The 18,714-nt window shown below is 40.5% G+C and overlaps 1 protein-coding gene across 1 annotated transcript; it reads left to right on the top strand.

Moving 5' to 3' along the window:
* On the top strand, positions 7-1,525 carry LOC109824192 (heavy metal-associated isoprenylated plant protein 7-like). The gene is made up of 4 exons (XM_020390725.1): positions 7-99; positions 197-426; positions 509-596; positions 1,410-1,525. Exons 1-4 carry the CDS (start codon positions 33-35, stop codon positions 1,430-1,432), a joined length of 408 nt encoding a protein of 135 aa, XP_020246314.1. The 5' UTR covers positions 7-32; the 3' UTR covers positions 1,433-1,525.

Genomic DNA, 18,714 nt, shown 5'->3' with positions numbered 1-18,714 from the left:
CGCCGCCACCCCCGCCTCCAGAGGAGATCGAGATGCGGGTCTTCATGCATTGCGAGGGCTGCGCCCGCAAGGTTAAACGCAGCCTCAAAGGCTTCGAAGGTAAAATTATCCAAAACCCCCTCAACTAGTAACTATAATATATTCTCATCCGTTTGGGGACCAGTCGTAAAATTTCAAAATGGGTATTTGAATGAAGAGGTGGAGGGTGTGAGGGCGGATTGTAGGACCCACAAAGTGGTGGTGAAGGGTAAAGCGGCTGCGGCGGAACCGTTGAGGGTCGTCGACAGAGTTCAGAAGAAAACCGGACGAAAAGTCGAGCTATTGACGCCATTATTTCCGCCTCCTAAAGATGAAGAAAACAAAGAAGAAAAGAAGAGGAAAGAAGAGGAGGTGAAGCCCAACGTCGAAGAGGAGAACAATGAGGAGGTAAATTTATAAATTTTCCATTAGGGTTGGATTTACAAGTGTAGATAGATATAGGGACTGATGGTAAATTTTGTCTGTGCAGCCTGAGGTGATTGCAGTTCTTTTGAGGGTGCATATGCACTGTGAGGCCTGCACTCAACAGATGAAGAAGATGATTTTGAAAATGAAAGGTTTATTATTATTATTATTATTATTATTATTATTATTATTGCACTTTTTCCCCTTGATTTTTGAGGCATTTCAGAATTGCTTTTATGGGACAATTTTTCGCATGCTTCTGAGCTATTTTGTTTTGCAATGTGCGTCCTTCGGTTTTGTCATTATAATTTAAAACTTATAAAAAATGATAGTGGACCTTTTTGAACATTTTAGTATTATATCGAAGATTGTTCTTTTTTTATTTCCTGAACATTACTGTTCCAGGATTCCATATGCTCCCTCTTTAAAGCCACACAGATTGTTATATCTTTTTTCTGAACATTTTTGTTCCGGGTTTACTAAAATTATCGCAATCCTAATCCTTCCTCTTTAAATCAAAAAATCAGAATGCAACATTATTCACATCTAAATTCACAAAACTCGGATCCTAGGAAATTGCTCAATCTAATAATTTGAGCGTTAATTTACAAAGTTTTCAGAATATTAAACTACATATATAACTTTCAATCTTCGCCATAACTTTGAAGTGTTGATGCGATGGCAGTATCCTATGATATTAGAGCAATCTAGGTTCAAATTTTACTCGCCATTAATCTAATGAGGATCAAAAAAATTGTTATTGATACGTGATTACAAACTACAGCTATAACTTTTAACATTTACTCGAATTTTAATTTTTAGACAGAATCATAAGCAGCGTTAGGCTTTTTCGTTTTTTGTCTTATTTCTTATCGTTCCCTCCCCCCCCCCCCCCCCCCCCTTACCTCTCCTATCAGTGTATATATTTTACATCTATTTTTCTAAACATGATTCGTCGGTTCAGCGTGTTCAATCTGCTGAGGCCTGATCTCAAAGCCTCACAGGTCACCGGTCAAGGGAGCGATCGAGCCGGCGAATCTCGGTCGACTAGCGTTCTACAAACGCACCGCGAAAGCACTCCGTCATCGTTGAAAAACCCAACCGGAAAAGTATCTCTGCGCCGAAGGAGAAGGCGAAGGGGGAGGGAAGAGAAGTGGTAAGGACGAGGAAAAAGCAGAAGGCCGAGAAACACGAGAAAGAAACGGCCGCCGAATTGAGAAGGGAAAGAACGAGGCGCGACCCACGGCGCGCCGGAGGTGGTGGTAGGGTTCGAGAGGGAGAACGAGTTTTATTTTATTATTATTATCGGCGATGAGAATCTGATGCTTGTTCTGTGATGTGAAATAAAAGATTGGGTGGGGGGGGAGGGGGGGGGGGGGGGGGCGGGGTTCGTGATAATTATGTGTATTGTATTAGTAGTTAGAAGGTGAAAGAGGGGGGGGGGGGGGGGGGGGGGGGTTTCGTGATAATTATATGTGTATTGTATTGTAGTCTAGAGTGTGAAAGGGGGAGGGGGCGGGGGTGGTTCGCTCGATAATTAATGTGTATTGTATTAGTGAGTAGAGTGAAAGGGGGGGGGGTGGGGGGAGGGATTACCTCTAATGCCCCTCCCTTCTTTTGGCGTATTCCTTAGGTGTGTATGTATAATGTTGAGTCTTTCTCTAGGTTTTTAGGGAGTTGGACACAGAAGGATGTGGAACTTTCGATTAAGACTCTAGTTTCTTTTTTGTTTATTTTACTTATGTTGTATCAATGAATAATATTATTACCATTTTGCTCCACTCTTTTCTAGTTTTGGCAAATAATCAAAATTCCTTTGGAGAAGGTAAACCCCACTTTAATTTATTTTCTATTTGAACACAAGGTATTCCCTTTCCAAATTCAGTAACTTTTATCTCAAAAACGTTTTAATAATTTGCTATTTTACAGGTAGATGATCCATCGAGGAAAGTTATGAAATTACCCTAGAGGGGGTGAATAGGATATTTGCTAATCTAATCCGATTTAATGCCAAATTGAAACTTATAAACAATATCCTAGCAAGTATGATATACACAAGTGATATATGCAAGGATAAATAAATAGTCAATAGGCGATATAAACATGCAAGCACAAGATAAAAGAAAATTATGTGCCAATGACAAACTCAAATGCATACAAATTATCACGGATTTCGGTCACCCTCGACCTACGTCTCCGCTCCTCACTCTTGAGGAGAATCTCCACTATCTCAATCGGTTTTCAACGTTCACCGAAAATGTTTACAACTCTCACAATTACAATCACACAACACACCCTCTAAGTGTTGGCCTAACCCGTGTCGCCTTCCTCAAGTGCTCAGATTTATAACCTCTCCCTAGGCTTTACAACCGACGACACTCCTCTTGGAATCGACCTCATCTCTCACCACACACTCCTCTCGGTGTCCTTTGTATTACAATGTGATCTCTCGACAATTAGGCACAAATAAAAGGGTTTGTTCTCTAACAAGAATGAGAACGAAATTAAGCTCACACTTAATGAAACACTCACCACAACCCAAATTCTACTTAATATGAAATACTAAAAGCTCAATAGGTTGTGTGTGCAATCAATGAGTAAAATGAAAACTAAAATTGAATCAATCTAGCACAAATATATATGAATCAAAATATGAATAAGCTAGAATATAAGTTTAGAAAAACTTCTCTATAAACAAAGGGGATTTGAGATATGAAGATGAATGCCCAAGACCAAAATTGATCTTCATCTCTTTGTGAAAACTTCTTCACACAAAAACCAAACTTTTGATTTTTTTAAACTTGTAAATAAATTGCCCAAAACACTTGTAAAAACCCTTCAAAAACTCTACCAAAGAACCAAGGCAAGAGAGGTATATATAGCCCCCAAAACTCATCTCACAAAAACTAGCCGTTGGCTGGAAATACACTATCATTCAACTGATAAAAAGGATAAGTCGACTGATAAACTATCTGTTGGAACAGTGTTGGCAGATTCTGGAATTTTGCGTAGCTGGCTTTCTAAAATCAATTAAAAATAGTAAATTAACTCCAAAAATCATGAAATTTTGAGGAATGTTTCTACACACGTAGATAAACATGGTGGATTAAGAATTTCTGAAATATCACTTCTCATTTGTGAGAAATTACTGTTTTAAAATAGATATTCCAGTTTCTAAAAACTACTAAAACACTTGAGTTTGTAAAATCTATTTAACATGGTAAATCAACTCCAAAAATGGTAAACTTTTGGAAAATGTTTATAAACATATAATAGAATATATTAGAAATATAATTTCTCAATTTGTATTTCCCATTTGTAAAAACTCATTTATTTTGCAAACTGTTAAACAATACAAAATCGTCAAAACTTTATTTTGATGAAATCAATACAAACAAGTTTTGAAACACTTTTTAATAGATTAATAAACTTGAGAAAAAATATAAAATAGTGTAAACACATCTTTAATCCATAAACACATTATTTTCCAAATAAAGATGATAAATATGAAACTAGCATGTATGTTTGTAACATAAACACATTATTTTCCAAATAAAGATGATAAATATGAAACTAGCATGTATGTTTGTAAATGTAACTATTTGTTTCATATTTATTTAAAGATGATAAATATGAAACTAGCATGTATGTTTGTAAATGTAACTATTTGTTTCATATTTATTTGATTCACTTGAAAGTGATAAACCGAAAACGTGTATGTGTGTAATATTTGAGCTTTAAGCATAAACACATAAAGTATATGATATAAACTAGAAATAATGTACTCAAGCTAAGAGATCTTCGATATGCTCATCTTGGTTGCAGATAAAGCTTGAACTTATACTTGACTTGAAATGCAAAGCTTCATTCCGATATTCCTTCCATCCTCCAATGGATATGATCGTATATGCATAAGTCCATCCAACCTCCAACATCGATGTTTGTCTAGAGTACCTAATGGGCAAATACAAATGCTAGAAAAATGATGTTAGGAATTATTTATTAATCATCAAAACTAGATTAGATAGTAGGCTCATAAACATGAGACTTAACAATCTCCACCATTTTGATGAATACAAACAATCTACACAAAGAGATATAAAATATGCATGATACTAAATGAATATAAAATTTATATTCCTCATGCATAAAAATAATAGAAAGCAATAAGCAAGATATACTCACAATATATATATATTTCTCCCCCTTTGTCAACATCAAAATGGGGAAACCAATAAAAATAGAGAGCAAAAGCTCCCCTATCAATAAGGCATAGTAAGTATCAACAAGAAAAGAAATAGAAAAGACTCCCCCTATAAAAAAGCCTAAAAACATATGTCAAAAAAAAAACAAGGTGGCTATATGTGAGCAAAACATATAAAAAAATATCAATCACAACTCACATTTAAAGAGACTTAAGAGGCCATATATAATATCATGAAAGATGTTTATAAAGGTCTCAAACATAGAAATATCAATAATATATATATATATATATATATATATATATATATATATATATATATATATAAACAAAACCAAAAATCAAATGTTTAATCTATATATCCAAAAATTCATAAATCATCAAATCATGATTGATTGAGAACACATATAATACATTATTATGAAAATGGTGTCTCAATACACAAACATAAAAAGAATATATAGATTTATATATGAAATCAAATGAAGGGAAACTTTGAAAATCATGAAAACTAAAAATTATAAATTATGAAGGGATATTTTCAAACAAATCATGAAAACCATGAAAAATCGAAAAATCACATAAACATTCAAACATGAATCATGATTAAGAATTTTTAAAAGCAAAATAGTATCAAAAACATACTTGATTCACAAAACAAATTTGCAAACTTTGTTTTAAACTTTTCTTGGTTTTTATTAGCAAATGAAACCTGAGGGCAATTTATAGATTCATAAAACAACAGCCCAAAAACAAAAAAAAAATAAAAACCAGATAAAACCCTAAAAATCAACAAAACTAGAAATATAGTTGTCAGTCGACTTATGAGATGATCGTTGGTGGGCTCCTGAAAACTATCGATCGATTGATGCAACCATCGGTCGACTGATAGTGCATCAGTTGACTGAGTAGAAACATCTGATGATCCAGCCACTTTTTTGTTCGCGGCGGAAAAATCGCTTAGCTTTCTCATTGTGATATCATTGCTATCTCAGTTTAACAACTTCATGCGTTACAAGATCGCGTCTTTGCTTATAAGATCCGGTTACAATGAAAAATCAAAGTAAAACAAAGCTAAAGATTTACAATTTTCCTATTTGTCGGAACTAACGCGAGCGGTTCCTGTTTTGCGGTTCGCTTCGGGGCGGTCTTCTCCCCCCACGTTTCGGTGGCTCGTGTTGTTTGCCTGTCCGTATTGTGTGGACCACCGTTCGTGATCTCTATCGATCTTACACGATATGACGGCGTAATATTCCACCTATATTGCAATAATAGCCAGGGATTGTTTTCCACCAAGGAAACAACCGCCTCGAATCTACAGGGATCTAAGAACCAAGCTTAGATCCGCGAGTGTGATCGTGTAGACTCAGATCTGATCCCTAACTCCTGCCTTATGTGGCGTGGTTCGCCGAGCACCGCGATCTGAAAGTCCAAGTCTCCAAGCCTTCAAAGTTGTGACTCTTTTTTAGATCTGAGTCTCAACCACAGGGCTTCGCCCTCTCTCCAAATTCTACACACCTCTCAAACAAATGAGCACAGGCCTATTTTATAGCACTCGAAAACTGCTGCCTTCGGGCCGAAAACAGGGCCTACCACCCATTACGGGTGGCTCGGCCATGGCCGAGCCACCCATGGTGGCTCGGCCAGAGCCGAGCCACCTCAGCGGCTGGCTCGGCCTTTGCGCAGCCACCCTGGGGTTGGCTCGGCTTGGCCGAGCCACCTCACGGTGGCTCGCGCTTTGCGCCGAGCCACCCTGAGGTGGCCTCGCCTTGGCCGAGGCCACCCTGAGGTGGCTCGGCCCTTTGGCCGAGCACCCTGGGTGGCTCTGGCCACCGAGCCACCTCTAGTTGGTCTCTCTTGGGCCGAAGCCCACCTTGTGGCTCGGTCAAAGCCGAGTCCCCGGGGTTTGGCGCTGCTTTCGTGGGTCGGATTACCGTCATTCGGGTTCGCATCATTCGTTGATCTTTTAGACTTCGACTCCGTCTGTGTGGTTGATGCCGGATTCGATTTGTTGATACCGATTCCAACATAAGTCCACTTCGAGTTCAACGTCCGAAGTTGATTTCCGTAATCCCGACGTCTTATTTGGTTGCAAATGATGAATCAACCCGTGGCTTGATCACAAACACATACCTTCGTTCATCGGCTTCGAGCCCTACCCCCTCGCGTCGTTGCTCTTCGTACTTACTCATGATATGTTGCGGTTATTAACGATCTTGTTTGGATTACGTCGCCCTGTATTGGTCTGTCGAATCGCATCGTTCGTGAGTGTGCGTTGTTGTAAACGGGACCTTACGGCAATTAACGCCTTACAGATATTCCCCTCAAAGTATTTCAGCTCTCTTTTCTTTTATGGAAGGTCTGGTTGGATACCTTTGGATTAATTTATATCTTTAGTTCCGGAAAATAACGCGGACTTTGAATGGATTTGTTCTGTATTCCTTCAACCTCAGGCCCATTCAGTGCTTTTGTGCAATGCCTTGTAGGTGTTTTTTCGGTGCTGCATTTATTGTCTGACCGTTGTTGGACATTTGAACTTGAAAAGTCGATTCTTGATTTCTTGACCTTTTTGCTCGCAGTTTGCTGCTTTCAACACAGAACTTATTCATCGATATGACTGCCCTTGAATCTTCATCTATAACGCCTGCTAGTCTGGCGTTTGAGCCTTCATTGTACCCCCGCACGCTCGTTAGTCCGGCGTCCAGGCTTATATTGTGACGTATTGTTCGACGTCTGACACAGTTTATACTCGTTACGTCTCTGAGTACACACGGTTTAAGCTCTTAAGGAATTTGAGCATGCGATACTTATCCCAAGGCGTCGTTTGGTGCTCGAGTCACCGAGACCAACTCATAAGTTGCATGCTCAAATGACTCGCATATTATATAGGATTTTTTGGCAAATCCTCAGCCGATTCAACGGGTTTGATGCGCCATTTTACGACTAACCGTTTGAGTCGCGCTCTGATGCATGGCGCATTGTTTAAGTACGTTCCGCATTGTGACGTTATGCTAAAAGAGTAACTCTTTTAGTGGCTACGATATTGAATTACGTAGACTTCGTCTTTCTCCTGCTGAAAAGGTATATACAGCAACGTGTATCAGAACGTTGACTTAGGATTTTTTGGCAAATCCTTAGCCCTCAACGGATCACACTCATTACCGTTTGAAATCGGGCTACATGCGGATTGACTTAAGTCCGTTCGCATGTGACGTGTGCTAAGACATGAACTCCCTTAACTTGATGGTACGACTTCGAATACGTTTGACTTCGTCTTTCTCACGAATAGCTACCCGGCGAACGGTCGTTAGGCGCTGACTTATAGGATTTTTGGCATAACCCAAGCTTTAAACGGATTTGATTAACTTTACCGCAAAACTACCGTTTAGAGCGCGGTAGCCATGCGAATTGTCTGAAATCCGTCTTCCGCATGTAACGTTGTGCTTAGAGACTGAATCCTCTAAGACTTGTGCTATGACTTTGAATACCATAGACTCAGCGTTAGTCATGGGAATAGGCTACCCACAACGTGTATTAAACGCTTTGACTTTACTCCCTCCTTACGGCTTCGGAATAAAATACCCCAGAATCGAACTCTGGTGTCTTTTCTACGCGGGCAAAGACTTAAACCGGCGACGCGTGTGAGGTCGGCATATCCTTTTCTTCTTTTTTTTTTTATTTTTTTTTTTCTTTGTTTTTTTTCTTTCTTTCTCTTTTTTTTTTTTTCCTTTTCCTTTCACTTTTTCTTCTTTTTCTTCTCATTATTTTCTCTCTTCTCTGTTCTTATGTTCTTTTCCTTTCTTTCTATTGTTTCTGTTTTTTTTTTTTTTTTTTTTTTTGTTGTTCTCCGTTTTTTCTTATATTTTTTCTTAGGATCAAAGGCATGAAATTCCCCATGCGTGTAAGGCATGGCAATTTTGGTGCTTATTAATAACAACCTGTCACAATGCTTGAATATTGTGAACGGCGGTGTTCTTTTTAAACGGTTAAGAACTAACGCAGCGCAGGTTTATGCGCAGGCTTATCCTTACTATAGGTTCAGGATAGAATACCCCAAATCGAACTCTGCGGTCTCTTTGTACGGAAAAAGGACTAAACCTAGGCAAGCGCGTAGTAGGCGCAGACTTATCCCTTAGATCTCGGATAAACTTCCTATTGTATGAATCCTGAATTCTCGATAAACGGAATTGGTATGGCGCAGGTAAGAAATTTTATATTCTATTCCCCGAACAAAGAAGGAAAGGAGACTCGAGGTGATCTCCACCCCAGAATCCAGGAAAGGCTGAAACTAAGAGTGGGATCTCCACTCGATGAATTAAAAAGATTCGGATAATCCCTAACTGTCGGAAGGTTTGATTATCGAAACTAAAGAATGCAATTTCGTTTACCGAGGAATGAATTCGTGGTTTTGCGTCCTAACTGTAGAAGGTTTGACCAAATGGGAGGTTGACGGCTGACACCTAACTGTAGCTGAAGTTTGCTCGCATTGATTTGTGCGACTCTCGCCTTCCATTGGGAGATATCGACGAGGGGATTTTGATGTGGTTCCAAACTGTAAAGAAGGTTTGACCAATCAGGACTACGTCCAGACCCGGACTCTAACAGACGAGAGTGTTGAGCTGCCAACGACACAGTGATGAAGAACTTGAATGGGAGGTCCTTATTCATTACATTGCTGTGGATTTTGGGAACTTCCGTTACATAAATGTTCCACCCCCAGTTTCCTCTGCGGACTGGTTCGGACATTTATTATCAGTTAACTAACCGCGGTTATCCTTAAGAATAATTAGCTTAATATTCTCCAGGCAACTTGCCCGGTCAAAAGTGGGGAAACATTTACACTCATATACCTATTGGTAAGTATTAAGAAGCAGTTTATACTCGCGTTATACTTTCGGTCAATGTGTTGAGAAAACAGTTATATACTCGTATACTCTTTGGGATTCAGGAAGCAGTATTTAATACCTCTTTTTACCGTCGGAGTTTGCCCATTCTCAATTGCTCTGTACCTCAGCGTTATGACGCGCAGCTTCAACAGGTCTGAATAGCTATTCTGAGAGCAAAGCAATCTTGATGGGAAATGAACGACCCTCTGCGGTATGCACCGTACTCTTGGTCCGTGAGTGACTTGTCATCTTCCTCCTCATTTTGTGATAGGTGGAAGCTTGATCTTGTTACCTTCAGGAGGATTCGAAGATGGTGTGAACGTCTTCGTCCTTGAAGAATACTCTCTTTGGAGTCTCTCGACCGAAGTCTTTGCCTGCCTTCGGGCATTGCTGTTGTGACGCTTATTAGCACACCATAGCTGCAGCGTGCTGTTTTGCCCTTACCCACGAAGGCCGCGAAGTTTGAGTCCTAGAGGCATTAGCGCGTCGGTAGGTTTTTCCTCTCGGCGCTTCATTCGCTTCGAGGAAACGTCGGCATTGTTATCGCGCACGGCCCTTCAGATCCTTCCAATGTCAGACGGATGCTTCGTTACCCATTGCTCTTCCAACACGTCCACGCAAGGTTTGTTGTGCAGTCTGGAGGATGAATCGTCCTCGGTGATCGGGTCCCGGCAATTCATCGCCTTGTTCCGGAACCTTTTGACGAACGGTATCCGACTAACTCTCCGTCCTTCTGCTTCTCATCGAGCAACGTCCGATAGATATATTCTCGGTGTCGTCGTCGCAAGAAATTGGCCAGGAATTTGGTACTCCATTCTCATCCCAGCTGTTCACGATTCCTGGCTTGACGCGGCGCGGTCCAATCGAAGGCGCTCGCGAAGAGTGCCAACGAATGACCGCACCATCAGAGGCTCGTTCCCAGCAGATTAGCACCCAGGTGCGATTTGAAATAAATCAAATGCTGGGTGGGGGAACCCTTCCATCGAACGGCGTGAAGTTGATTAGACTAAACTTCGCCGACGATAGGGGATTGATTCCGTTCCCTCGGCTATGGACAAGGAACGCCGTTTTCTTACCTCTTGAGCAGACAGGCAACGTATTGATTTTATCTCGAGGTTTTTTCTTCAAGTCTTCACTTGTATCCCCGTTGGCATCCTCACTACCACCCCCTGCATTGATGGAGGGTATTGGCATTGTGAGCTTCATCCCATCCGCGTGCTCCTTTTCCTGAGCAACCTGGTACGGTGGCTTGGTTCACCTTGTTGGTTCCTGAATGCTTGGATTTGCTGTTCATGCATCTCTCTCATCCTGCTGCATGGCCGTCTCCATCTCGAATTTAAAACTTTCTTTCTGCTTAGCCAAAGCGTCTTCAAGCATTTTGCCATTTCTTCCGCGCCTATCATGCATGACTCGGCGGGGTTGTCCTTCGCTGGACACTGTATTGTCCGATGCGACAACAGAGCAGGAATCCGATTCTTCATCTTCGCGAAGGCAATCTTATCCGAACCCTACCATAAGTTCTCGTGCGATGGCTCCGGACTGCAGACGGTTTACACGCCGTGGAGCGTCCAGAAACGATTTGAGATCAATCTGTTGTCGATGTCTCTTTGCTGGTCATGTTGGCGGTGACCTCGGAAATTCTTCACTTAACCACTGTTCTTCTTTGCCGGAAGCGCCTATGCCTTGGTTTTGCGTTTCGGCTGTTTTCGCAGCCTTTCGAACACTGAAATTCTCTCGGGGACTCCCTTGATGCAGTTGCATTGAGACAGTACTACCGAATGAGCTTGGCACAATGGGCACTGAGTTTCGAGCCCGTTGAGGGCTTCTTTTTCTGTTTTGTTGCTACCCCAGCACGTTAGTACAACTCGTCCATTTGATCGGTAGTAACCTATCGCGTGTTGGCATGATTTCCCAGGTATAACGTTATCATTCCTCGATGACAACGTTTCGCTTCTGAGAGCAAACTGCCTATTTGGACTTCCGAGAGTCACTCGCCTCGAAACACGCCTTTGTAGACATGAATTCTCAGCGGCGTCCCGAACTTCGATGCGCAAGGTAGTGCGCTTGGGTGCCGTAAACTCTTTGTCATTGTTGAGGGTTGTGTCGCACCCCAGCATGTTGATTAGTTCGGAGCCTCTTCATCGGGCCCGAGCGTTCATGGACTTCGTTGCGCTTCGTCGCGGAATTGGACCGAGGCGCTCCAAGATTGACCCCTTCCTCGGGATGGTTCGGGAGAGGTTGAACTCGTTTTGAAGGCTGTAAAGGTCGATCCTCTGGCCTGACTCACCACTTTGGACTTTGGCCTCCATATTTTTGTGAGTTAGTGGTGATTTCTTGGCTACTCCATTCTGCACCCTTCTACGGCTTCTTGAAGAGCCTCGTGCTTGTGCTGAGAGTGCGCGACGCTTCTGAATGCGATCCTCCAGCGTTGAACGGTTCCGTTTGACACGGATCCATTCGTTCGTTGGTGCTTGGAGGAGTTGCCATTCATGGTTGTTGAGGTCGTTCGCTCTTTCTGTTCTTCAGATCCGTGTGTAACGGATCCCGTCGCACAGATTCCATTGCCTTTGCGATTTGTTTCGCAAGGCGCTGACTTTGCCTGTTGGCGGGCTCTCTTGAGAGAGAGTCACTACGCCCTCGCAACGGAAGATTCGGCCAGAGCAGATCTGACCTGGTTGGAAAGAGAAGAGATCTCACCGATGCAGCTTCGGCATCAAACGGGGCGAGATCTTCGTTGGCAGCTTCAACTTCTTCGTACCAACGAAGTTTTCTCTTGCGAAGAGAGCTTTGGAGACTTGGACTTGCGAGGGGAGGTGGATTCCGGACGAGGATGACAATACTCTCGAATTTTTGTGGTCAAATTCGTACTCGACCCTCTCCTCGACCGGATCGGGATCCGCCGGCTGCGACGCGACAGCTTCGGCAGTAAAGCTGTTGGCTCCCACTGTGGTCGCCAGATTGTTCGCGGGAAAAATCGTAGCTTTCTTCATTGTTGATATCATTGCTATCTCACGTTAACAACTTTATTGCGTTACAAAGATCCGGTCTTTGTATAAGATCCGGTTACAATGAAAATCAAAAGAAACAAAAGTAAAGATTACAATTTTCCTTATTTGTCGAACTAATCGCGAGCTCCTGTTTTGCGGTCGCTCGCTTGGTGGTGTTGTTGCCTGCGCCGGGGTTATTTGCCGTGGACCACCCGCGTGATCTCGATCCGGTCGGATCTACACGATATGACGGGTAATATTCACCAACGGAATAATAGCCGGGACGGGATTGTTTCACCAAGGAAACAACGCTCGATCTCGGGATCTAAGAACCAAGCTTAGATCCGGAGTGTGATCGTGTAGATCTCAGATGCCAATCCTCCTCGAACTCCTGCCTTATTTGGCGTTGGTGATCGCCGAGCACCGGATCTGAAAGTCCAAGTCTCCCAAGCCTTCAAGTTGTGATCTTTTTAGATCTGAGTCTTCAATCCAGCAGGGCTTCGCCTCTCTCCAAAATTTCCAACCTCTCAAACAAATGAGCACAAGGCTATTTATAGGCACTCGAAACTGTGCCTTGGGCACGAAACAGGGCCTAGCCACCCATGGGTGGCTCGGCCATGGCCGAGCCACCCATGGGTGGCTCGCCAGAGCGGAGCCACCTCAGGGTGGCTCGCTTTGGCCGCGAGCCACCCTGAGGTGGCTCGGCCCTTGGCCGAGCCACCCTGGGTGGCTCGCCACCGACGCCACTCAGGGTGGCTCGCTTGGGCCGAGCCACCTTGGGGTGGCTCGGTTCAAAGCCGAGTCCCCGGGGTTTGGGCTTGTGTTCGTTTCGTGGTTCGGATTCCGTCATTCGGGTTCGATCATTCGTGATTTGATTTAGACTTCGACTCGGTTGTGTGGTTGACTTGTTCGATTCGATTTGTTGATCGATTCCTGATTAGCAGTTAAGTCATTCTGAGTTCAAGTCCGAAGCTTGATTTCGATTCGATCACGATTCGTCCGAGTCTGTATTTTTGAATGACTCATTGATGAATCAACCCGTTGGCTTGATTCCGACCGTGAGCTGGATCCATTCCATGTTTACGTGCGGTTCATCGGCTTCGTAGCCTTGTTATCCCGCTTCGTCGCGTTGTCGTTTGCTTCGGTGTGCGGATTAACGATCTTGTTTGATACGTCGCCTGATGGTTCGTTCTGTCGAATCGGCATCGTCGAGCTGTGTAACGGGACCTATAGGCAATTTTATACGCCTACACTTTTATCAGTTGACTGATGACCTTGTCAGTCGACTGATAACATGCACATGGTCAGTTTTAAACAGTAGAATTGAACTTTGAAGTTGGTTTAAAAATAGTAAATAAATTTCAAAAATTATGAAACATGGGAAAATGATTATTCTGATGAAAAAATATGTTAAAAAAAGAAAATTTTCAAATATTATTTTCTGTTTGTGAGAACTTATCATTTTGCAAAATCTTAAGAATTGATTTTGATAAAATGATTTTAACTACATTTTGGAATTCTTTGTAATGGATTAGTAGACTTTGAAAATAATATAAATAGTATTGTTTAGTCTATAATCCAACACTACAACAGAAAAGCTAATCCGTGAGGAACAAGTTTGTCATTGAAAGTCGAGATTTCCTCGCCGTAGTGTGTTGGCGAGGAAAAAACTTTGGTCACCATTTCCTCGCGGTAGGGTGGTCAAGAAAAGTTTCTGCGAGGAATATTATAATTTCTCGCGAAATCCTTTTTGCGACGAATATATTCTTTTCTCGTTGTTACTCTTTAGCCTCGATATTTTTCCTCACCTAATCTCATACCTTTTTCATCGCTAAACTAGAGTTTCCTCGCTAATGATACGTGAATAATATTTAATTTATATATAATAAAAGTTATAAAAAAAACTATTTTCGTCGTTGTAAGTATCTTTCAGCGAGTAAACTATTCCTCACCAAAGGTAAATCTTTAACGAGGAAATTGATTTTATTCATTATATGTATCTTTTTCTCGTGGAAACAGTTCCTCAGTAAAGAGACTCAAAGACGAGGAAATTTAAATTTGTCGTTGTAGGTTGTACCTCATATTCTTCGCCAAAGAAATTCAATTACGAGAAAATTTACATTTGTCGATATAGGTTATATGGTCTATAGCGAGGAAAATTACTTTTGCCGTTATAGGTTGTATCACTATAATGAGAAAATATATTTTTGTCGATGTAAGCAGTATACTCTATAACGAGAAAATATTATTTTGACGACGTAAGCTGTATACTTATAATGAGGAAATTTTATTTCATCAATAATAATGCTATTATGAGAAAAACGCTCAAAATATAAATAATTATCATCAATTGTCACCACAGTACATCAAAACAATTAAAATAAATAAAGCAAATAAGTTTTTACCATAAGTAACAATGCTAGTCTAAAGTAATAAAAAATACAACACGATCAAAGAAACATTTCTCCAAGTTAAGTTCACTAAGAATACTAAGCTGATGGATGTTGCCTGGAAAAATTAGCCATAAACTCCTCAAACTTTTTGGCTTGCTCCTCAAATCTTTCGATTACCTCATTTTGAGCATCGGTCTTCTGTTGTTGAGTTCCTACAAGTTGTTGGGTCTCGTAAAACTGTTCTTGTAACTCTTTATTCTTTTCAGACGTTTCACTCATCGAAGAACGAGAGAATGGTGGTGGTCTAGGGCCAAAACCACAGTCCTTAATGTAGCCTGATTTGACTTTGAGAACTTTTGCACAAATTTCCTCATCTGTCATTGTTCGAGCTCCATCAGGTTGAGTGGTATCTGCTCGCATCTTTATCATTTTTCATTGCACAAACAACAGAGGCCAATGGTGATGATTCCTCTTTTGAGCAATCGATCTCTTGTAAGTAGCCTGTTCTGCACTGCAAGCCACATAATGAAACAGTGCTTTGGGTAGCTCATATTATCCCACACTGTTGTGAACCATGGGACCTTTGTAGCAGCAGGGGAAATTTTTGAATAAAGCTCAGATAGACACACTTTTGAGTTCCTATGACAGGAACTGATAATTTGCTTCAAAGCATCTACACATATTTTCTTTTTCAACATATATATATGTACACAATTAAGTTACAAATTTATAACAAAACTAAAAAGTATCTTACAATTTGCTCTTGGTGTGACATAAATGATTTTGACCCAGCTTTGTGGTGATATATCAATTTTTACCTATTAAGAACATTCTTCTCTGTGCGAATCTAAAATTATTAAGATATACACTTAGAAAGAAGTAAATGACAAAAGAAAAAATGTAATACATGGAGAAAAATAAAAAAAAGTTATTGTACTCTACACTTTTCACTAGAAAAATGAGTGCAAAGAAATTCTCATTCTTCCTTGAGCCAACAAAACAATACAAGGTATTATACTTATGTGATAGGTGTCAAGCACACATAAATCTAGACAAAATATGCAAGTATTATACTTATGTATTCGTATTTTAATTATATGCTGACGTGTGTGAATTTTCTTTCTTATCAGCTGCACCTATCATGTTTCATCCTTCCAATGATTCAGGTGATTGTTTAATTTCAGGTTGAGCTGTCTATGTATGTATTATAATAGAAATATATTTTGCGTTCAAAACTCATACAAGCATTTGAACTAGTAAAGCTACTGATACATGTAACTCTTGATCATCTCAATACTTCTTATTAGATATTGATAAGAATGGGTTAAGAAATACAAAGCCTCAATATGTTGAAAGGTAAGAAGTGCTTACCTCTTGATTGAGCTTTCTCCAATGCCTTGCCATATCTACCACGGACTTGGAGCACATTGGACATGTGTATGAGTGTATCTACTACAAAAGAAAGAAAAACAAAAAGAACATTAATAACATATACAATTTCCCTTCTTAAACACCAAAATCAAATTGGATTGGGGGTCAAATTAGTAGGAACTACAGTTTAGTGGGGGGATGAGGCTTACTGATGATGATTCAACATTTGCGCCATACATTCAGAGTGCATTGTGTGTCCACATTTCAAAACACTTATCACTTTTAACGAGTCAAAAAGATACTGCAACATAGAATCTAACATGATGATGTTTCAAATTTCAAATGTAGAATGCGAAAGAATATCACGAAAATGTACCTCAACACATATGGGGCAATTCTGTTTCATTGAGTTCTCCACACATGTGTGCTTACCGCGTAGAGAATTTGAGTAGCAGGAACCTATAGATAATTTCGAATGGACAAAGATATGTAGATTAACAGAAAATTTCAACTAAAGAAGATGTATCCATAAAATGTAGATAACAAAGTGCCATGAATTTCATCTATTCCATCCTACATGCTTGAGTACAATCAGATAGAACAATGAGCTCAACAAAAAGACAAAAAAAAAGCATGTATATACAACATCAACAAAAAGGAAAACAAGATGTCAGCACTAAATGTAGATAACTATTGATTGTTCTAATAGAAGTCTGGTTCGTCATTAATAGAAAACAATTATCAAGAAAAGCAAACAAATTCAAACATTTATCAAGAAAAGCAAACAAATCCAAATATTTATCAAGAGAGAGGCACATACCACATGTTTCACAATTGAAGAAATTATCCTGCCCTCCAACTCGACAAATACCGCAATCATCACAGTGAAACTGCCCTTTCTCAGTGTCGTCGTAAATTTGCAGATTTCACAGAACCACTCCCCCATTTTTACACCACACTTTGTACAAACTTCGGTAACCTAAAATCACCCCAACTCTTGCAATAATTCCCAGAAGGAAAAAGAATTTCAAATAAACAAAGATAATTCAGAAATTTTACCCGCTGTTCAGTATCGCAGACCAAACAAATCACCTAAAAAATCACAAAAAATTAAAAACTTGAGAACAAATAATAACACATCAAATCCAAATTAAAAAAAAGGATACATATATACCTTCCAAATCAATTATATTTGTAATCTTGCCGCTGGCGGTTGAAGATCGTAGCACATTTGGTTTAATCTATCTTCCAAATTAATTATATTTGAGAATCAATTATATTTGAAATCTTACCGCTGGCGGTTGAAATCTTGCCTCAGATCGTGCCGCTAGCGGTTGAAGACGTAGCCGTAGACAAAGGAGGAGCTCGCCGGGAACCTGAAGGTGAAGATGGAGTCGATGATCGAGGATCGGTGGTGGGCCTGGTGCATTGAATCAGGGAACGAGGAGAAGGCGATGAGGAGCTGCTGGTCGGCGGTGAAGGAGTACGGTGGGAAGAAGAACTCGACGGTCTGGCCTTGCTCGAGATTGAAGCGGATGATGCAGAACCCTAGGACCCAGCGGCGGAGCCCGACGAGATCGAAGCGGATGAAGACGACGTGGAGGCGGCGGCGGGAGCGGAGGAGGAGGAAGAAGATGGCCGATGGATTTGAGAGATTAGGGTTTGAGAAGAGGGATTTCAGATGAGGGATTTGAGGGGAAGGATTCTCCATTGATATCGAAGCATGGTCACCATATACCTTAAACATTATGCCAAATAGGAATAAGAGATTTCATTGCACGTTTGGTTTAATCTATTTTCAGAAGTCAATATTATCTATTAACATAATCTAATTTTAGAAGTCTGAAATAAATGTATATTCAAAAATCGCAAATTGTTTAAATCTTATCAGATTTGTGAGCAATTCTTTATCATTGGGATCCCTTTGAACCTGAATAAATATTAATTGGTTGTTAATCTTCATGTGAATTGTGCAAAAAACTACAAAAAAGAACCATCAACCAGACAAACCAAATCCTTATTTCTATCCATACTGGAGCTTTACCTCGTGCTGGATATTTATTGATTCTTTTAACGAGGAAAAGGTTCCATGTAAAAGAAAAAAAATTTAGTGAGGAAACCGAACCATCAACCAGACAAACCAAATCCTTATTTCTATCCATACTGGAGCTTTACCTCGTGCTGGACATTTATTGATTCTTTTAACGAGGAAAAGGTTCCATGTAAAAGAAAAAAAAATTAGTGAGGAAACCTTCAATTTGTCGTCAATGAATTTGGCGGGTGTTGCATATTTTTCCGCCAAATTAATTAAGGAAACTATAATTTCCTCACTAATAGGTTTTTTTTACGACAAAACGGTTCCTCGTAAAACAAAAACTTTTAGCGAGGAAGCCTTAAATTTGTTGCTATTGAAATTAGCGGGTTTTGCA

This window comes from Asparagus officinalis, chromosome 9, assembly GCF_001876935.1.
Source record: "Asparagus officinalis chromosome 9, Aspof.V1, whole genome shotgun sequence".
Lineage (NCBI taxonomy): Eukaryota > Viridiplantae > Streptophyta > Magnoliopsida > Asparagales > Asparagaceae > Asparagus > Asparagus officinalis.
The sequence above is the reverse complement of the archived record's forward strand: the minus strand, read 5'-3'. Positions and strand labels throughout refer to the sequence as shown.